Raw genomic sequence first — 23,052 nt, forward strand, 5'->3', positions numbered from 1 at the left:
TCCATTCACACAACTAAGACGATACTCCATATGCACGCAATTTGATTAATAGTCGCTTGTGAGGAACGGTATCAAAAGCCTTCCGGAAATCTAGGAATATGGAATCGACCTGAGATCCCTTGTCGACAGCACTTGTTACTTCATGAGAGTAAAGAGCAAGCTGTGTTGCACGAGGACGATATTTTCTGAATCCGTGTTGGTTGTGTATCAATAAGTCATTTTCTTCAAAGTGATTCATAATGTTCGAGTACAGTATACGCTCCAAAACCCTACTGCAAATTGAGGTCAGTGATATGGGTCTGTAATTCACTGGGTTACTCCTATTTCATTTCTTGAATATTGGTGTGACCCGTGCTACTTTCCAGTCAGCAGTTGTCTCCAAAAGCAAAGTGCTACTGGGTATACGAAAGCAGGATTTCACACGGCCGACAATTGCGTCAACACCTTTCAGAATAATAAACGGATTTACTGTAGCAAAGGACTGACCGTCCTCAGTACATGAACCCACAAGGAACCGTAGTGCAGTTGGGAGGGATTTTGAATCGTTAGCCTCATTTCATTTATGTAGACCAGGGCCGGCCAAACGCTGCACAGTGTGCAGACGTGAGGAAGTGCTGCACATGTGCGCACGTGTGCGACAGCGACATCTGTTATTAGACATGTGTCCTAAATGAACGGCGGCGGCTCCAATACAAGCAAGAGCGCAACATACCCAGTCTCGTTTACCCCTGGTATCCGTAACGTTAACAGAGAAGTACTGAGAAGTGGCAGGTACTGTGAAAAAGCAAAGGACGGGAGATCTATGTTCTCAGTCGTTTAAAATTGGCTGGGAACTGCAATTCTGTTTTGTAGCCGTTGGTGAAAACTCACAGTGTTTACTATGCCGCCGAATAATAGGCGGCCAGCGTAAGTTTTCAATTGAAAGACACTACAATACATATCACAAAGACGAGTGTAGTATACTCAAGAGTGAAGAACGGCAAGCAAAATTAACTGTCCTTAAGAAAATGGATGAGACACATCAACTCGATTGTCATTTCTCATGACCAGTGATAAAAGTGTTTGGATTTATTCCTTTCATACTTAAAAATTATTGTTTACTAACTGTGCATTAGTGCCTCTTCTGCTCCATGTTACATTATTATCAGGAAAGTTGGTCATTAAACCGATTGTTCCGATGTATACTTACATTTAGGTTTTTTTTTTATGTGTGAAGGGCTACGCTCAGCTGAAGTCGATAAAACGTGACATTCATCTAATTGTCGGTTATTATGCAGATTTCAGACGGAGTTGATGAAAGATGTAGCAATAATGGTATTGAAATAACAGGTGATCATCGAGAGGTCCGCGGTTATCATTCTGTTCAGAGGTCAGTGAGACAGAAATTATGTGGGTGTAACTGAGGGCACCGAGAATTAGTTAGAGGAAACCTTGCATTAGTTTAATGTTATTTGAAATCATGAATAAATTTCGTTGGAAGTCGCTAAGTGCTCTCTTTCTTAAATACTAGATAAAAAACATTGCTCGTATTTACGTGCCGTCAGTCAAGCTGTGTTAATAAAACCCACGGTTGTTAACTGTATTACTTGTCTTACTGGATTAAACTGTTAACATATAAGTAGACGTCGCAATGAGTAGACTGTGACAGTGTTTTAAATGTTTAACACGCGAAATACCTTCCCATGGTTGGCTTGCAAGATGTGGAAAGAGCACTAGAATGTGCCGGTACAGAGTATCCCAGCAAGTGGATAAAGCGACATCTGTGGGTAGAAACATGCACTACATGAACGCTGACGGCTGCGGCGTGCACACTGTGACCCGGAAGTGCACATGTGCACGAGCACCGCACGCCTGCAGAATTTCTGGCCGGCCCTGATGTAGACTGTGAAGAAGACGATTGGCTCATCATCTCTTATGGCACACTCCTTCCAACTTGGGAGCCCTGCCTACCCCTCGGAGGGAGGTGCACCCACCTTAGGTGATTGTTCACACCTTGGGTCACACCTCCTGAACACCTGACAGAGGGACCAATTGATAATTTGGGAAGGCAACAGCCTAGCCTGTACCAGGGGGTACAAGTAAACCCTCCTGTAGCGGGTTGGGAATTACGCAAAATCCAGTCACCTGTTACATGTCGGATGTGTGGGCCATCCCTTAAGGTGTGCACAGGGAGCAGGAAGAGCCTCAAACGCTGAAGCACAAGAAGGATAGGAGAAGGGGAAGGAAGAAAGAAAGAAAAGAGGGGGAAAAAAACAGTGGAGAGACTGAAAATGCAGAACACAATCCCAAAAACATCCCAGACATGTTCCTCAAGGGAGAAAAAGTATAGCGAGAGGACAGACATGCAGCATGTAAGGGAAAAGATGCAGTAAAGGCAGGGGCCCCTTAGTAGCCAAGCACGAACGAGCCAAAGAGTGGCGAGCCCCAGCTAACAACATTCACAGTCTTGTTCAATATCTTTCAACAACTCAGCACCTCTACTGTTCGGTGAGTCGTTCCCTTTTCTCCTTAAATCATTTACATGACCTTTTTATGTTCCTCTATAAACTTCTTAACCTGTGGGTAGTGAGAAATTTGGGATTAAAGCCACCTACCAATATCACTACACTATACACAATTTGTCATGTAAGATGTAACGCCACTTTCATTTCATAATGGTTACACATATCAAAATGCAGTTTTCAAAAAATGTTACAATATCGAGGGGCACATATGTTTTTGTTTGGTTAATGGTTTTAGCACTGGTATCAACTGAGGTATTGAAGTAAGTACGTTTCTTTAAATGGAACCATATACTTTTTTTAACTGCGTTCGACAGCTCTTGAGAAGACAATTACAGTGATATGTTGTTGTTGTCTACAGTACAGAGACTGCTTTGATGCAGATCTCCATGCTACTTTATCCTGTGCAAGCTTCTTCATTTCCGAGTAACTACTGCAACCTACATCCTTCCGAATCTGCTTAGTGTATTCTTCTCTTGGTCTCCCTCTACAATTTTTACCTTCCACACTGCCCTCCAGTACTAAATTGGTGATCCCTTGATGCCTCGGAACATGTCCTACCAACCAATCCCTTCTTCTAGTCAAGTTGTGCCACAAATTCCTCTTCTCCCCATTTCTATTCAGTACCTCCTCATTAGTTACATGATCTACCCATCTAATCTTCAGCATTTTTCTGTACCACACATTTCAAAACCTCTATTCTGTCCTCGTCTTAACTATTTGTCGTCTATGTGTCACTTCCATACATGGCTACACTCCATACAAATACTTTCAGAAACGACTTCCTGACACTTAAATCAACATGCCATGTTAACAAATTTCTCTTCTTCAGAAATGCTTTCCTTGTCATAATCAGCCTACATTTTAAATCCTTTCGACCGTCATCGGTTATTTTGCTCCCCAAATAGCAAAGCCCATCTACTACATTAAGTGTCTCAGCATCACCTGATTTAATTCGACTACCTTACATTATCCTCGTTTTGCTTTTGTTGATCTTCATCTTATATCCTCCTCTCAAGACACTGTCCATTCTGTTCAACTGCTCTTCCAAAAGTCCTTTGCTGTCTCTGACAATTACAATGTCATCGGCGAACCTCAAAGTTTTTATTTCTTCTCCTTGGATTTTAATACCTACTCCAAATTTTTCTTCTGTTTCCTTTACTGCTTGCTCAATATACTGACTGAATAACATCAAGGATAAGCTACATCCCTGTCTCACTCCCTTCTCAACTACTGCTTCCCTTTCATGTCTCTCGACTCTTGTTAAGTCACCCAGTTTCTGTGCAAATTGTGAACAGTCCTTCGCTCCCTGTATTTTACCCCTGCCTTCTTCAGATTTTTAAACAAAGTCAACATTGTGAAAAGCTTTCTACAAATGCTAGAAATGTTCTAAGATGTGTTATGGTCGGTATTGTTTCGTGTGTTCCAACATTTCTACAGAATCCAAACTGACCTTCCCTGAGGTCGGCTTCAAGTTTTTTCCATTGTCTGTGAAGAATTCGTGTTAGTATTTTACAGCCGTGACTTATTAAAACTGACATTTCAGTAATTTCCAAAGCTGCTATCTTTGGGGTTGGAATTATTACACTCTTCTCGAAGTCTGAGGGTATTTCGGCTGTCCCATACATCTTGCTCACCAGTTAGTCGATTTTTATCACGGCCAACTCTCCCAAGGCTGTCAGTAGTTCTAATGGAATATTGTCTACTCCCGGGGTCTTGTTTTGACTTAGGTCTTTCAGTGCTCTGTCAAATTCTTCATGCAATATCATATATCCAATTTCATCTTCATCCTTCCACCTTTCTGCTTTCCCTTCTGTGTGTGTGTGTGTGTGTGTGTGTGTGTGTGTGTGTGTGTGTGTGTGTGTGTGTGTGATGGGCGCCCAATGGTGAGGTCATCAGTGCCCTTACACTTACGAAAACAAACAAATGTAGAGATGAACTAAATGTGTTGTGCACGCGTGCACTCGAAATGACCACACAGTAACTCTGTATCATATACACTAAAACCAATTAGGAGGGAAGAGAGCTAACCAATGAATTAAGACATAGAGAAAACAAAACACAGAACTAAAAGAAAACCACAGGAAATTGTTACTGGCTGACCACTTACAAAAAACTAGGGCGAGTCATCCACTCTTTGACACATTAAGAACATCTCCTTAAAATCTTGTTAAAAAGTTTGACAATTCACTAAAATCCTAACCACATTCGTTTGATCATTACATAAAATAGACGACATCCGTCGGCAAGGCAAATCTGCCGCAGTCCACTGTTCGGCAAATAAAATGCAGTCCAATAAAATGTGGCGCACCGTAATCTGCACGCCACAAGCACCACACATTGGAGGGTCCTCTCGCCGTAGTAAGAATCAATGTGTTATAGGGCTACCCTTCTCTGCTTAGGACTGGTTTTCCATCTGACCTCTTGATATTCATACAGGTGGTCCTCTCTTCTCGAAAGGTCTCTCTAATTTGCCTGTGGGCAGTATCTATCTTACCCCTAGTGATATATGCGTCTACAGCCTTACATTTGTCCTCTAGCTATCCCTGCTTAGCCAATTTTCACTTCCTGTTGATCACATTTTTTAGACGTGGCTGCTTCATTTACAGCATTTTTGTATTTTCTCCTTCCTTCAATTAAATTCAATATTTCTTCTGTCACCCAAAGATTTCTATTAGCCCTCATATTTTAACCTACTTGATCCTCTGCTGCCTTCACTATTTCACCTCTCACAGCTACCCATTATTTTCCAACTGTATTTCTTTCCCCCGTTCCTGCCATCCATTACCTAATGCTCTCTCTGAAACTCTCTGCAACCTATGTTTCTTTCAGTTTATCCAAGTCCTATCTCCTTAAATTCCTGCCTTTTTGCAGTTTCTTCAGTTTTAATCTAAAGTTCATAACCAATAAATTGTGGTCAGAGTCCATATCTGCCCTTGTGAATGTCTTACAATTTAAAACCTGGTTCCTAAATTTGTTTTACCATTATATAATCAATCTGAAACCTTTCTGTATCTCCAGGTCTCTTCTATGTACACAAACCTCCTTTCATGATTCTTAAACCAAGTGCTAGTGATGATTAAGTTACAATCTGTGCAAAATTCTACCACACTGCTTACTCTTTCATTCCATGCCCCTACCTACTACTTTTTGTTCTCTCCGTTTTCCTACTATCAAACTTTAGTCACCCCACACTATAAAATTTTCATCTCCCTTAACTATCTGAATAATTTCTTTGTATCATACACTTCTTCAATCTGTTCATCATCTGCGGAGCTAGTTGGGATATAAACTTGTACCACTGTGGTATGCATAGGCTTCGTGTCTATCCTTGCTACAACAATGTGTTCACTATGCTGTTTGTAGTAGCTTATCTGTGCTCCAGTTTTTTTTTTTTTTTTTTTTTTAAACCTACTCCTGCATCACCAATATTTGATTTTGTATTTATAGCCCTGTATACACCTGACCAGAAGTCTTGTTCCTCCTGCCACTGAACCTCACTAATTCCTGCTATATCTAACTTTAACCTATCCATTTGCCTTTTTAAATTTTCTAACCTACCTGGCTGATTGAGGGATCTGACATTACAAGCTGCAATTCAGTTTTCTTTCTCCTGATAACAACGTCGTCCTGCCTGGAGATCCCAATGGGGGACTATTTTGCCTCCGGAAAGCTGCATGCCCCCGGGGAAAAATTACGGCTGTAGTTTCCTCTTGCTTTCAGCCGTTTGCAGTATCAGCACAGCAAGGGTGCTTTGATTGAGCTCCAAGGTTGGATCAGTCAATCATCCAGACTGTTGCCCCTGCAACTACTGAAAAGGCTGTTGCCCCTCTTCAGGAACCACACATTTGTCTGGCATCACAACAGATACCCCTCCATTGTCGTAGCACCTACGGTACGACTATTTGTATTGCTAAGGCACGCGAGCCTCTCCACCACTGGCATGGTCCAGGGTTCATGTTGAAATCTGCCATAAAAAAAAAAATCGAGAAATGTTCTATAACTTGTAAGCACGGTGGATGGAAACAGAATTCGTGGTTCAAACACAGCCAAACAGGCATCTCTGACCAGGTAGAATAGTAGTATACCATAAGGTAGGCTTGAGACACGAAAATAAAGCTTTATTTCCCCTTGAACCAGTTGAAGGAAAATTTCTGTGGCAGTTGAACAACTAGCCTTCAATCATACCAGGTTATGATAAATGTTCTCAATGCTTGTTTACCAAGACAACATAACCGATAGGCACAACAAAAAGACCCACACAATTAAAGCTTTTGGCCATTGGCCTTTGTCAACAATAGACGCACACACTCACGGAAACGCAACTCACACACACGACTGCAGTCTCAGGGAATGGAAACCACACTACAGTGTGGTTTCACTTGCCTGATACCGCAGTCGTGTGTGTGTGTGTGTGTGTGTGTGTGTGTGTGTGTGTGTGTGTGTGTGTATGCGCGCGCGTGCAGCTGTATGACCTTCATATGATGTTGTGTATGTGTTATGTTTCAGGCTAAAATATGTAAAAAGAAATTAATTTGTTAGTACTCTGTATGTACAGTTAAAATTGCTCTTCTTTTAAAAATATTTGAAATTATGAAATTTATGGTATATTTAAAATTCATATTATAATTGCACAATCTAATGGTAATTATTAAATTTAATTTTGGACTCATTTATAAAATAATGGTATAAATTAGTAAAGATTATTTTTGTGCCAAGAAAGTTTGTAAACTGTTTTGCTTCATAAACTCTTTGGAATACAAACAGATGTGTATTGTAATTTGTGGAGTGATAGAAGTGAAAATTGTAAAGTCGTTGTGATTTAGAAGAATGGGATAATATAGTAAGATATTCATCGCAACAGGCAAATCTTCATTAGTTATTCAGTTATCAGGAACCAGTTAAATAAAAATTTCAGCCATAAGGATGTACCCCCAGATACAACAATAATTACAGCCAACAACAAGAATTAGATAATGAAGATAAGTATTTTTTTTTTTCACACCTCTTGAAGCTTTCAAAATTTGTGCAAAGACAGAGAATTTTAATAGCGATATGTGGAAGGGTAAAATTAGTGTGTGTGTGTCTACTATTGATATTGGCCAATGGCCAAAAGCTTTAATTGTCAGAGTCTTTTTGTTGTGCCTATCTGCGACTCAGCATCTCCACTATATAGTGAGTAGCAACTTTCCTTCTCACAATATTGTTACGTTTCATTCTGGATTTTCCGTTGTTTGAAGACAACATCGCCTATTCTTATGCTAGTAAATACGGCAGCTGCTGAAAGTCCTACAGAGTCCCGTATCTCCTGCAATACCTGTGAACTTCAAACCAGTATTTTATGCAAATTAAACTTCACTACCTATTAGGTGGCTCTATTACACCACATTTGCACCTTATTCCGTCTTATGATCAAACCTGCTCTCAATGACATAATGAGAATTTAAATAACTTCAGTATGACACCCTAAGTGAAGGAGCTACTGATTATTAGCACATGCAATAAAATTAACGAATTTACAGGTGAAATACATCTATCTGAATGTTAGCTCACTACAGGTAATTTAACTTCTTTCAAATGTAAAATGCTTTTTTATTCCCGTCTCTGATCACAAATGAATTCTTTCAAATGTATTTCATCACTACAATTACCTCTGGTCACATGAGTCACAGTTCATTAACAAAATGTTGTGTATTATTGTTAAAGTTTTGAAATCAATATTCACAACCTGCATAGCCCTGGAGATGAATCAAAATTATTTAAGACTCAGTTTTCAGATATACAGTACACTGCACCTTTGGAAATGTAATTAGAAGTGACTGATTTAAAAAACTGCATACTGATCAAGAACTATTATTGCAACTGCACGTGTTTGTTGTGGTGGTGCTGTGGTGTACATATGTAAGAATATTGCAAGCAACACCAAAATTTGGTGACTTGAAGTCTTGGTGTGTGTGTGTGTGTGTGTGTGTGTGTGTGTGTGTGTGTGTGTGTGTGTGTGTGGAAACACTAGATCTGACACTAAATATTTTGTCAGTTGTTAATAAACAGAAATGCCATATCCACAAGCAACAACATTTTAGTTTTTTTTAACTTGCTTTAAATTTTTCTGTTAAACACATCCAGTTAGAATAATATTTTCTGTCATGGGCAACTCAACAGCCGGCACTGTCGCACGCGAAGTGTCAAGTCCCTTCTCGTGAGCTGTTTCTCCACTCGTGGTCCCCCTCAACCTACAGGCATCTACAGTAGCACTTAGCAAACTTCTGTAGTGTGAACAGCAAGGGTGCTTCATACCACTTTTTGCCCCCTCTTTCCTGTCCCACATACAGACGACATATATGTAACAGACTATCACATTACTACGACCCTCCCAAAAGACTTTCAGATGAAGTTACAGGGTCCCATGAATTTCTGTTACAAGAATTTTGACAGTTCTCTATGAACCCTGATGACATTTGTAACATTGTTTCACTGACTGAACAAGCCAGTTACTAACCTACCAGCACACCTTTGACCGCCTACTCTCAACTCAACATGACGACGATCCTAAATACTCGAGGGTACGTTGTACACGGGTCTTGTATACTTTCTTTTGCAGCTGGATCAAGTTTTTTAGAATACTTCCAACAATTTTATGTTAATTCCACTGTGTAGCGTTACCACTATTTAATCAATCAATTAGCACAACAAAATACTGCACTCAAAAGCTACTGAGTTTTCCTTTTCACATGCAAGATCAAGTTTTCCACCATTTAATGGTACAGCTATTAAAAGATGAAACTTTATTGTAGACAACTGCACCACAAGCCAACTCAAGTACGGTGCTCAAACTACGTAACACAGTTATCATCCACCACAACAGTGTAATGTCAGCGCATTCTGTCTAATCTATGACACAGTATTAAATTATCTTTTTTCTCCGATTTGACATTTGCCGTGTATCTCTTTTTTTAGTCCAGCTTGGTGCGACTGGATTCAGTGCTACATTTAAATTTTACTTGAATATTCAGTCTGTACAGTTCCCACACACATCATGCACACAGTTAAATTTTTGTCAATAATTAGTGCATTCAAGAGTTTGCCTCTTAATTTACAAGAGCCAAACCTTTCTGTGTGTTCAAATACAAAATACATTGCACATGATTCACTGCTCTAACTCTTCTTGTCACTAATACCATTAGAACTTGTTAATGGAACAATAGTGTTTTTCAACTCAATTGTAGTACAATTATTTGTCACTACACATGCAAGCCCAGAATTATGTTTTGATTTTGGCTGTGTACATCATTGTCTTAAATAAAATAAAAGTTGATGACACTGATAATTTTTCTTTAAACTACAGCTGCACGATTTTACAATAAAGTAGGACCTAAACATCATCATATATTTTTGGTCTCTCAATACAGGAAATGCTTATTGGTGTCAGATGGAAAAAAACTATAAATAATATTTCAAATGTATATTTATTACAAAATATAAACTGAAAATAAATCACATGTATACTACTAAAATATAAGACACAACATATGTATAACTGAATTAATAGCTGCCATAATTTGCCGATGCTTCGGCGGTGTGATTCACCAAAATAACAAATATATACAACTACTTGACAAAATAAAAATTAAGAAATAAAATATTTAAATTTCTTCAACTCCAGCATCATAAATTGCATAACGTTATCACAAGTTCCAAAGGCCATGACAAGTCTTAAAATATGCATGTCACATTAGCAAGGCAATGCTCTGTTACACACAGAATTAATACTTCCTATCCCTATTTGTGAAGGACTAAAATTACCTTCCAGTAATTTATTTTTATTCATTTTCTCTAAATAAAATACTGTAAGTTCTAACAAAGCAATATTTAATTTAAATCTGTGACACAAACCATTGAAAGCAGAGTGTACTTTAAACAAATACAGTGCCTTCACTGTTCTTTTTCCACATAAAAAAATATATCTGAGATTATTCAGAGCTGCAGCCTACAAGTAACTTCACAACACTAAATGAGATTCCTTTCTTACAGATTGCACTTATAAAAAAAAAAAAAAAAAAACTTAAGTACTGGATTCTTCTAAAAATCACCACATACTTGCCATATTCAGAAATAGTGGTAGAAACTGGTTCCATTACAGTAAAATAAGAAATTTCCCTTATTTTAACAACGTATTTTCTAGAATTTCAGTCACGACAGTGGTTTTCATCCTAAGCTCATTTTCTGCAAACAGCATCACAGATTTGTTTCACTATAATTACCACATACAAGTGATACTGTTAATATTTTTCTTTGAGCCAAAGATCTGAGTAAGCACTCTGGACAAATAATCTTGTACCATTACTGAAGGACCTCTTAAACACTTGGTGAATGACATAATTTGCATCTAAGTTGTCTTTCTCTCATGACGCAAAACTATTATTGTTTTTTTGGTTTGTGCCACATTATCAACCACTGAAAATAATGTTACAACTGGCTGAAGAGAAAATTATTTCAATGTACGAATTGTAAAAATTGCATGCACATGTTCCACAACAACCATCAGACACTAATAAACTCTGAAAAAGTGCTTGCCTACCTTTCTCAAAATCAGCAGGCTTACTCTTACTTGTGTAGATTAATTAGACATTTAAATATAAGAAACAAAAGAGGTGGCAGATAATACTTTCTCAGAACATTTATATTAAATAAAATACCTTTTAAATCTATAAAATATTATAATGTCTTAGTAATAACACAGTCCAACACATACAGTCATTACACTCCAGCTAAATTTTGCTATAAACTGTGACAGCAGCACTCCAAGCGGAGAGTAAGCTACAATGTCAAACACGATATTTGACGAATGTGAATAGTATCGTTTATATTGATTTGTAAAATAATTTTTTACTAAAGGGAGTGTAGTACTGCCATAAAAATTCTTCCAAGACATTTTCTTCTGAAGCAAAAGTAATTACAATTATGAAAATATTCATGTATTAGGAATGTGCGAATCATTAGACTCTATACAAAATTGTTTTGTGTTAAGTGTCAATCACAATAAGAAAGGACAACAACAGAAATATATGCTTCTCATGGACGAAATATATGTTTACGCTCACTTGCTTTCAGCTGAGTAAGCTGCAATTATGCAAGCATTTGAGTGTTTCCTCATGAACAAATTGTAGATTATGTCACTGAATCTGTCAGATTGAGCTGTTTTTGCTTTATTTTATGATAATTCACGTCTCTTGATAAGTAAGTACTGCTCAGAAATAAAAAATATAGTAATCACTTCATTAATTAAATAGAAGAAGAACAAACAACAAACTCTGATCCAATCCTGGGATTTCCTGCCACGGAGGGAGCTAGTCTTGTCCAGATAGTAACAACTTTCACAAACGTGAATGTTATGACTGCATGTGTTAGACTGTGGTAATAATATCTGCTTATTGCTCAAGGAAATACTGAAAAAATTAAGTGCAATCATTAATACACAACCACACAAAGTGTAATAAAAATTTTACAGTATAAATCTCTAACAGTGACTTTAGTCACAGAGATACGAAGGCATGCTCACACAGCACACTCAGGTCACAAATTTCAGCTCTGTTGTGGCTACAAATTACAGTTCTGAGCAACAGGTTAGTTTTTAGTGGCAGTGGATGAAAAGGTTATCTTTTTTTAATCAAGTTGGAGTTTTTTCACAAAAGTTTATTAAAATCTGGATATGTAAAAATCTTTAATATAGGGGGGAAAAGGATAGGTTGTAAAGTACATAAAATGGAGGCAGCTGCCACAACCAAACTATACAAGTTACTACAAAACACTGCATTTTACTCAGCAAAATTTAACAGCAGCATTCTGACTGCTTTGTTATTTACTAAATCTGTAGAAACAAAGTAAAAAGAATCTTCTACCTACAGACAGTTTTAGCAGACGACCACAATTTCTTATTACTCAAATAGGTACTGTCACAGTCTATAAGGTCCATAATGACAAGGTTGTTTGAACAAATTACCTTCTCTTTTTACTTTTGGTATGGAAACTTTAACTGATATGTAGTAGCAAAAGTTTCAATTCCCAAAAAATGTACTCTTTTGTTACAAAATGTATACCTGAGGAAACACCAGCCAGTTGCAAATAACTCTACCTCTACACTGCAGCCCACTACAGAATTCGCCATACAAAACTTTGCACTTTGTCTCTGAAATAAAGCTTGCGATAAAGCAGATATCTTTCACAGACGCTGACTGAATTCGATATAACTCCCTCTTCACTCAAAAGTTTTGGTGTGATTTCTTTGTGAGATTTCTTCTTGTGAACATTAATAGTGTGCATCTACTACTCCCACACAACTAAGAGCACGGGTCGCATTTGACACAACATAATGACAAACTTCAGAGTCTGCCACTGTCACTACGTGGAACCTGTTTCATTTCAAATAAACCACTCCTTCCTCTTCTCTACTTGGTGGCCTGTCGCCGACTGGACAACAGCCTGATCCGGGTCGAGCGCATCGTCTGCTCCCTTGTCCTCTTGTGTCAAATATTCACCCTTATGTCTGGCCAGGTATCGGCCAATCAGAACAGCCATCAGCACCAAGGCCAAGAAAATTATTGCAAGGACACCTTAAAAGAAAAAGTATAATTATTTTAACTGAAGTTCACTAAATGAACAGGCTGGTAAAACTTTAGCAAACATTCAGAACCAATAAGAGATATTGGCATATATTATATACAAGAATAAACCTCATGTAAACATTACATTATGTATTCTTCCGCGTTTGCTGGCATCTCATTGGATTCTGGTTGACATGGAGCACAAGCCAAGCTGTCTCGAGTACTGCCAAGTACGATAATGAGGATATGTTTTATGCTGTGCATTACGTGTACATCGACTCGGCAAAAATACGGGACAACAGCTTTATCAGGGCATATAAGTTGGAAAGCACTGGCCAGCAATCTGGTCCAACTAACCTGCAGTGATATTAACAGTTGTAGGAAAGACACATAAAGAGACAAGTAGTGAACAATATAGCCCTGAATGTCATTTAATAGCCTTGAATGTCATTCAATTTTTGAACAGAAGAACTCAGGCGATACACTTCTTAGGTGAGCTGATGAAAAATATTACATGCTCTCAATCTTGGCTACCACAGTACTATAATTAAACACGAGAGTGATGAAAATTCCTGACTTTAACAAGGGTAATTTTTCTGCACTAGTTATGTGAGGCGTAAGAGCGCAGTGCTGAGATTTCACTATGTAGCTAAATATTGAAGCCACTGAAAGTATTACAGTCATTCATCTGGTAATCACTGAACTTCTTTCATATTGGACTCCGACGATTGTGGTACATTTCAGTACTGCTATGTTGACAACGAGATGATCAGCAACAGAATCCCAAGCCACAAGTCCACATTTCCTCCCCTCTTCTTTTATGACGCACTGTACAGCATTTCACCGTCACTCGGCAGTGACATGTCACAAAGCTTCATGCATTAGTTCCAGTAAGTTTGGCAGCTTCAATGTCGTGTTATTTCTCGCGGCTAATCCCCTAACGTGGCTCCAGACTGATTCTGCTGGGTTCAGAATGCAGTGTTCAGGTGACCACTGTAAAAATGCATAATTTGCAGTGTTTGTTTGACACTGTGAAAATTGTTTTCTATGTTTCTATGGCATTTATCACTCTGGCTCACGTGAGACCACATCTGTCCTATAAAACAACGGGCATATTCAAACAAAGAGTATTTGATTTTTCAATTTTCTCCAAAAAATTTAATTGTGTAATGTTTTCATAAATTCAAAATCTTTAACAATTTTTTTAGTTATTTAAAAAAAAAAAAAAATAATAATAATAATATTGTACGTCATAACGGGTAACGAACCTCTGCCCACCCAATTATCAATCTGCAACACACGCCACAAATGTCAGAAATATCATTCGTAATATTTATTACATAATTTTTCTTGAAAAACGTCAAAGATGATTTTTTTCTGCAGTGTTGTGAAAAACATTAACAACAACTTGTTTCTAGCCATTAATGGTGTTCTGCGTACAAGCTTCACTAGATGCAGGAAGCAGTGTCATCCATTTTTGTGGTACCATCAGAGCACGAGTACTGCTTACAGAGATTGTGACTGTACACGATTTTTGATATAAAAATTACGTAGCTAAAGTATGATTAAGAAAAACTTTGATCGCTGTTTATACAATAGAATGTCTTAAAGTTCCGTTTACAATGACATAGTAATAAGGAATCAATACATAAAAGTTGGACCTACTTCCAAGAACAGAACACCGCCAATACGAGAGCTACGGCCGCAAACCAATCATCACGTTTGTGTCTGTTTATATCAGGTTTATTCCTATGATGAACGGAGTATATACAAGTATTATATTTACTGCTACAAGTCATAAACTTGCCATACCATATTTGGGGGGGGGGGGGGATTTATATTTTAAGAAAAATTGGTTCAAATAGCTCTGAGCACTATGGGACTTAACATCTGAGGTCATCAGTCCCCTAGAACTTAGAACTACTTAAACTTAACTAACCTAAGGACATCACACACATCCATGCCCGAGGCAGGATTCGAACCTGTGACCGTAGCGGTCACACGGTTCCAGACAGAAGCACCTAGAACCGCTCGGCCACAACGGCTGGCTGCAAAATACAGTATAGCGGTTGGCAGTGAGAGATGTTTACAAGATGTTGACCAACTGCATTTGTCTAACAACATTAGTGGTAGCAAGTTAAACAGTGCACAATGAATTATAAATATATATGACACGATATAGAGTGGAATGTGCAATTAAATTCAGCTGTGTTTTTAGTTGCCAATGTAACCATCACCTCAGGAAATGTGAATGGTTTCAGAGGTGCCAAATAAGTAGGAATGAAAAAGTAAATGCTGCTTCTTTCACTCACAGCAAGTAAAGTACATCAGCAAAAAATCTGAAACTATACTCAATTAAAATTATTTGGTCGCTGATGTCTGTCACTTGCTGCTACAATGTTGCCACAGTGGCCACCAGCTACCACTCTGTTATAGGTGACACACAAACACAATGGATCAGTTCACAAATGCCGTTAATGTGCAATGCGGAGGCAGTGTCGGAAGCGCCCACTGTAACGTATGTCAGAAATGCAAGATGGTCTGTTGACAACAATAAGTGACCAATGACTGAACTGTGACAGACGAAGCATCTTGTAGACTTGAATTTAAACTCGTGGCTAGGGACCAGAAAAAACACATTTTGTGATAAACATGAAATAGATGCAGATTCAGACTCAAAATGCAAACTTATTTAATAGACACTATTTCACAGCGAATTCTATGCATATGAACTATTTTATCTGAGCTAGTATGTAATAGTTCTTTTGTCTGGATATAAATATCGAAAAAGTAACCAATTTTCAGTTACTGGTATTGTACATCATTTGACGAAACCCAATTTGGGAAGATAATGTGCATAAGAACCTGTTTGCAGAAAAATAAAGTGTAAAAACGCAACAAGGTATCAATGCACAGTCATCTGGCGCCATGCCAAGCACAGTCATCTGGCGCCATGCCAACTGTGGACGGTTGAATGGTCTATTTAAGATACACGCCATATAATGCAACGTTGTAGTTCTCAGCCATGGCACCTAGCATTTTGCAACAAAGAAATGCGTACGTTTGTTTGTTAGCCAAAGCTCAAAAAATGCAGAAACTTTTAACACGGCAAATGTTTTGAACTGTGGTTTCATCGAATACCATGACAGGTCGGGCCTAAACTACGTCGTTAACAATACACTGCTAATCTCAACAAGCAATTGCGCATAGCCGTCCCCAAATGTCTTTTATCATGCGTTGCTCATTGTTTTCTTTTCTTATTTTTAAAAAAGTCAAGTGACTAATCCTGGTCTATCATGTATTTCGATTACCACCCTTACAACACCAGAAGAGATTGACGATCCATGTAACAAATTGTCAGTCCTGCTGTAGGCTGCCGCCCTGCTAATGGGAGGTGGGGCTCGTTTCCCTGCACCTCTCCTCTCCCATCTAGCAGGCAAAATTCTAGTTTTTTCTCTTTTTTTTTCTTCGTTTTTACACACTTGCGGCTGTCTGCCACTATCGCCAATAATGCGACTGGAAAATGAATTCTAACTTTTGTCAGTGTGGTAACAACTAGTTGTATCTTGGGGGGGGGGGGGGGGTTTGCATCATTTTATTTAAGCAAAACTTGAAAATTCTAATAATGTGAAATGGTTTTCACTTATTTTGTCAGTATATGAATTCTACTTTTTGCAATCAATACTGAGATGACAGTTATACTGAGTAACAGAACACTACAATTTGTCTACAAAGCCAGAACGGTTTTTGACAATATTATTACAGCATGCCATGGGAAGTATTATGTGATATTCATGCCATAGCATCACAATCCTATTCTGAAATAAAATTATAAACACAACCTGTATCTAAGGAACTAGCATAGTTGACAACAGTTGTTATTACATTTCCCCAGATGCTCTATTGTATTAGCACACATCCCACTCACATTACAAAAATGGTGTTGTGCCTATTTCAGACCCTCACATGTAATTATTGCAGTCAACATAAAAGCTCTGTAGCACTGAAACCCAGACACTCACCTCCAAGTATGGCAGAATCCGTATGGCGATAAATCCTATCTAATACGTCACTGTCGACCATAGGTGGTGGACGAGTTTCTATAATGTCAGGTGGATGAGTCACAGGTTCAACACCACAGAAGTCCTCATTCAGTGGACCTGTTGGTAATACAAAAGAAGTAAACTATGGTCAGTTTGTGTACAGGTTTTGTTCACAACATACTGTTGTGTTTAATGCTTTCAAGAATCGTTTGCCCCAAGCTCAGAAGTGACAGACAACTTTAGCCAAGATACACTTCAAACACCTGGGTAGCAATCAAATATTTCTAAAGTGAATGTTATAAAAGTGCTGTTATTGGGTGTCATTTTACAATGCTCTACAACCTATGGGAAGAAGTACAATTTTATTTCTAATATGTCTTTCAAAGTTTCACATATTCACACTACAGCACACAACTACCACCTCTGTATACACAAATTTAAATATACCACAATATAAATATACCACAAATATGTAAGTCTTGCAAATATCACATTATACTGCATATAAAAAATACAGATGAGTGCAAAAATCAGAAATCACAACATCATAGAGTGACCAGCACTTGCAATAGAAAAGTAGTCATTTAAAATGTAGTAGTTGGAAAAATCACAAGCACCACTCCAATACTAACTCAGCATATTACCAGAATAAATATTTTTGAAAGCTTCAAAGTTAACAATGTGTAGGTAACATGTTAAGCTTTGTTTTAACACCACCATTACATCAACTACAAGATCACTGCAATCAGGAGTGCCTCATTCAAGATAAATATACAAGCTAGTTACAAAGAAACTCAATCTTCATTATTCTATTCATCCAAGGTTAAATTTCCTTGCGGTTAGTGTTACCAAATTTCCCAAAAACAAAATTTCTATTCTCTACACAGAAAACTGCTTAAATCCTACCAAAAAGAGAGATTACACAGACAAATATTTCACAGAATCGCGACCCTCTTTATTTACATGTTGGAGAATGACGTTTAGTACACCACTAAGTATTAGTATACATGTGGAGTTCTCTACTAAGCACTGTCATATGTAAGGAAATTGTTTTGTATCCTGTTAGTGAATTGGTTGAATGAAGACATTGTGTTAAATGTGTCAGCATTTTGCTGAGGGTATTTTTAAAAAAAAGAGAGGAGGATTTAATGAGTTTTCCATAACTTTCTTGACTGTCTGCACATGAGCAGTTTCGTCATTGCATCTCAAATTGGCCCGCAGGTGGGAACGCAGAACAGCCTGAGCTGCTGTATTTATTGCCTCTTACCACGATTTCATGTTACGTTCTGTTCTGTTATAAGCTTCTACGTCCTCCATATTTACTTACTGATATTTCTTCTAATCATCAGATATGCTACTTATGTGAAATGGTGCTAGCTGTCTGCTCTGTACATTACACTCGGACACAAGTAAAAAAAAAATAGTTAAAGTTCATTCACAGAGTGCTTGCTGCTAACTACTGAACAGTTAGCAGTAAATAAAATTGTTACAATAAATATGTTTCACAGCAGAAGTTTCTAGTTTATTCCTGGAGGAATAATAATAATACTCACTTCCAAGAGACCTGACATTGGGTGGGGCATTCTCCTGGAAAAGCAGTTTGAGAGGGTAAATGTCGTCAAACTCCACACGTGATATGCAGCCAACAAAGCCCTCAGTCATGGACTCATTTCGCCCTATGTACAAGTACTGGATGTTATTGAACTGCGCATCTGCTGAGGCTTTAATGTTGAAATTATATTCTCGTGGCTCGTCATTGTCAACCTAGATTACAAAAGAAATACACTGTTAAACTGTAAGTGATAAGAATAAGCTACTGTAGGTTCTATTTAAATTTGGGCAGAAAAAAGTTTAAAACTACAAAGCCACTGCATTTATCATGAAATTCATATCATAATGTCATTTTACCTTATTTTAAATCATTAAGAATTTTATAATCTGCAAGAATTTGCAAGGCATCTTGGTGAATTTTGTGCACTGCAAGATTACCACTATTATTCATGCAACATAACGTAAAAACTGATGTGAAGAGTTCCATACCTGTAGGATCATTGTCGCACCTGAATTTTTTCTTGATAAGTGAACGTCGTGATACTGACCGAGTCCAAAATGCTTCTCCAAGAAAATGATCTCTTGTCTCTCAAAGCCAAAATCAAATACGACACGCAAGTGACCTGTAAAATGAAAATTTACCAATATAATAAGTTTCAGAACATCAACGGGAACATCAGCAAAACCAAAAAACAAAAAACCTGAGCAGCCATATTCAGCAAGAACATACAAACTTGTTGCCCTATTTGTGTGTGTGTGTGTGTGTGTGTGTGTGTACACAATATCTTTAGAGATTATTAAAAATCCAATTACAGTGAATTTTCTAGACCAGTGGTTGTCAAACTGGGGCTCACGACCAAGTATTCATGTGGCCTGCAGTTCTCAGCCCCCCCCCCCCCCCCCCCCAAAGAAGAAAAAAAAAATTGCCACCCGGTTCAGATACACGAGTGAACCTGGCAGCTTGGGCATGCCAGTGAAATTTTTCCAAGTACCTCATGTGGCTGGTTGCTGCTACTGCTGCTTACACAGCCAACAGCCTCACTTCAGTAGCCAGAAGCAGGAGAAGGTATTAGTCATATGCGACTCAACTGTGCATGTGCATGAGCCCACTTGTAACTGCTTAAATGAATCTTAATGTAAACTGTTGTGATGTCACGCTCATTGGAGGCAATTTGTCGTTATGAAGCATTGCATAGTCTTCACATTTTGCTGCTGACAGACACTTGTACGTGCACTGCTATTTTATATGGTGCATTTCCTTTGCAATTTAAGTTTTATTTTCATTTTTTCTCTCGTTCATGTTTTAATGCTGCAGTATTATTATGCAGTAGCAGGATACGGTAATATCCTTTGTTAGAGTATCAGTTCTTACCGGTCAAAATTACAAAAATTTAACTTGAAACTTAAACAATGAAAAAATTTCCGGGTTTTTCCTGGATCTCCTGGTTGTCCTGGATCGTATACACTCTGGAGAGGTAACACGAAGTTACGGGAAGTCTGTGACGTACCGCTGAGCAGTCACAGTTCCTTCAATTGCTACCAGCTGTGACTTAAAGTCATATACATGGCTCCTCATGACACCAGCAGCAATATTCCTGTGCCTCTCCAAAACATTGGAAGAATGGGACCTCTCCCCACGTTGCTACCATAATCGCCGACAGTGGCGGTCCGGAGTAATGAAGAAGTGCAATTTGTTGCTGAACACAATGTGGCATATTCGTCAGCAGTCTGTGCTTTCCAGTCATGGCAACACTCCAAACACAGCAGTTTGTGTTGTGGTGTTACCAGCAGCCTACGCACGGGACGGTAATTCCCTACGTCTGGTGCTGCTATTCTTCGATCAATGGTGTGTCGTAGGTAGTCCATTACCTGTTCTCAGATGGCAAGTGCAGTCGTGAAGAGCTTATGATGCGCCCAATGCACAATATGTCAATCTTCCACTGTGGCGGTCAGACTCTGTCGAGTGTACCCTCGTTAATGAGTATGCCTGCCCCTACGTTCTGATGCAGTCCGACGACAAACCGTCACATCCAAACATCTCACAAATTTCAATATTGCACAATTTGATCAGCTGGCCAATTGAAGACCCACAATGAGGTTCTTTCCAAAGGGTCACATGCTGATAATGCTGTCTCACACGAATACTCAATATCTTTATGTCCTGGACTGTGAGCACACAACATCTGATACTGTTTGTGTTCCTTACACGCCCTACCAGACAAAGTCACAATATTAAACACGAACAACACTAATGCACTCCGATTGCCATTCTACTAGTTACAGAGATTTTAATCATCTGTTCTTTCGGACATGGCCGAAACAACAGACATTACACATTCATTCATATAATTGATTCACCTTGATGGGGAGTCAATCCACAACATTCAGTGTGGATGTACATTTACATTTGACCTTTGGCAGGACTCTAAAATTAGCGAGCACGGAGGACTCGGACGGGGAGACTGCAGAGGTAGTCCGCACATTTGCAATAAATGTTGTGTTCAGGTGGCACAGCAGTTAACACAACTACCTAGTAAGCAGGAGATCCCGGTTCGAGTCCCTGTCTGTCACACAATTTCACTCGTTGCTGCCGATTCCTCTCAATGTCCCAATGCAGCTTATATTGTCAGTTCCTTCCCTTCCCTCCCACTTCAATTTACGTAGTATCTAATCATTCACAAGCCCGACAATGGTGTGTAAGTGTATGAAGTTACATTTACAACTGACCATGTCTTCTGGGTGTTTCACTTTTGTCAGCCAGCATAATTATTATTAACTGATAGCCTCACCATAATAATTATCAACATATTACACATTCAAAGATTTAACATGAACAAAACACAGAAATATGACTGTACAAATTAAACTTACAGTTTCTGCTAGGTATTGACAGGCAAACACTCAACGATAATCAATATAAATATATCTCACTTACCACTGTTGGAAACCATGATTGTGAGGTATTCACCAGTGATGTTGGAGAAGAAACCCAGTAGGAACCCCTTTGGGTTGGTGGTCGTGAATCCGACACGAATCTTTTCTGAAATGGTTGACCTCCAGCTACCCATGAAGTCATACTTAACGATGGAGCTAGATTTCATGACCACACCAATTTCTGAAAGAACAACCACATACTCTGCAACAGATCCTTATCAACAGAGGAAGCTGACTGCCTTAAAACGAAAATTATACATCAAACTGAAATGCTGGGACAACTTTCAGTTAATACTACACAGTTATAACCAGCCGTATTACACCAGAAGAGCTTTGCCTTCTCTCTACTGCTAGATAATGGATAAAGAAACATAATTCCTCTGCTGGCAGGTAGATCATCCACAGTAAAAAATCAAATTCAAATATTTCTACATAATGTTTTATATGGGGGTCGCTCCAAAAGAAATGCATAATGCTTTTTAGAACATCCAATTTATCTTCTATACCTTCGACATTTTTAAAGTACGTTGACACACATCATTTTTTCACTGCCTTACATCACTGTTATTATCTTGTTCTAACAACACAGGAACTTTTTAACAACACATTGCTTCAGACCAACACCAAGTGCAGCAGCCATCTTCATGCAGTGCTACAACAGTGTGATTTGTGGAAACAGGTTGAATTAAATTCGAATACATGCAGGAAGAATGTTTCTACGTCCTCTGTAAATACTAAAGATACAGACCAAAAGCTGAAGTTTTCAAAAAATGTTGTGCATTTCTTTTGGAGTGACCCTTGTACATTTTACAGAAATCTGTAATAAATAGGTATACACGGTGGTGGTGGTGCATTCTGAAAAGGTAGCAAAATACATTGTTTCAGTCCCTTGTCACACTGTCGCATTACAAGCTATAATATTATGGGACAGACTGGCTGGACACAGCTGCCCTTCTTTACGATGTTCCCAAACCTAGCCCTCTTTCCGTCCAGATGATGACCTGCAATCTGGACAACTAGTTACAGCATTTTTCTACCTTTAATGTGTCCACTGGCAGTACTTTGATTTCAACTCATAATGGTGTCACAGTCATCCATTCTGTCTCAACGTAATTTTGAAGGAAAAAAATCTTTTGCTAGCCGATACTGAATCTACTTTTTGGCTCCGTTATGAAAGAAGTATTAAGTTACAAGTTCTTAGACAAAATATCAAATAAAACAAGACACATACCATGCAAACCTACATTTACCGTATTTACCCAAGTATAAGGCTGGGCATGCACGAACAATTTTCACTATGACAGAGATACCGTGCAGACGTGGGTGTGTGCTTGATTGAAAGATCAGTCAACAAAAAAATCTGTAGGAGAGCATAAAATTATCAACTGCTCTGCACTGGCAGAGATAGTGTCGCACGCTGCA

General features: G+C 38.4%; 1 protein-coding gene across 8 annotated transcripts in view; it reads right to left on the reverse strand.

Annotated features, from left to right (window-relative positions):
- LOC126215247 (neurexin-4) overlaps nt 1-23,052 on the reverse strand; it is a 198,731-nt gene that overhangs the window by 10,617 nt on the left and 165,062 nt on the right. For 4 of the 8 annotated variants that reach the window (XM_049941916.1, XM_049941914.1, XM_049941917.1 and 1 more), the window contains exons 21-25: nt 21,632-21,811; nt 19,186-19,319; nt 18,699-18,909; nt 17,125-17,262; nt 9,949-13,111 (exon numbers count right to left, since the gene is read on the reverse strand). In XM_049941916.1, the coding sequence (XP_049797873.1) occupies nt 12,921-13,111; nt 17,125-17,262; nt 18,699-18,909; nt 19,186-19,319; nt 21,632-21,811 (854 nt within the window). In that variant the 3' untranslated portion in view covers nt 9,949-12,920. Of the gene's footprint in view, nt 1-9,948; nt 13,112-17,124; nt 17,263-18,698; nt 18,910-19,185; nt 19,320-21,631; nt 21,812-23,052 lie in introns of those variants that run through there. The other 4 variants (XM_049941921.1, XM_049941918.1, XM_049941919.1 and 1 more) reach the window with 1 other exon arrangement.

Source organism: Schistocerca nitens, chromosome 12, assembly GCF_023898315.1.
Source record: "Schistocerca nitens isolate TAMUIC-IGC-003100 chromosome 12, iqSchNite1.1, whole genome shotgun sequence".
In the NCBI taxonomy this organism is placed as follows: domain Eukaryota; kingdom Metazoa; phylum Arthropoda; class Insecta; order Orthoptera; family Acrididae; genus Schistocerca; species Schistocerca nitens.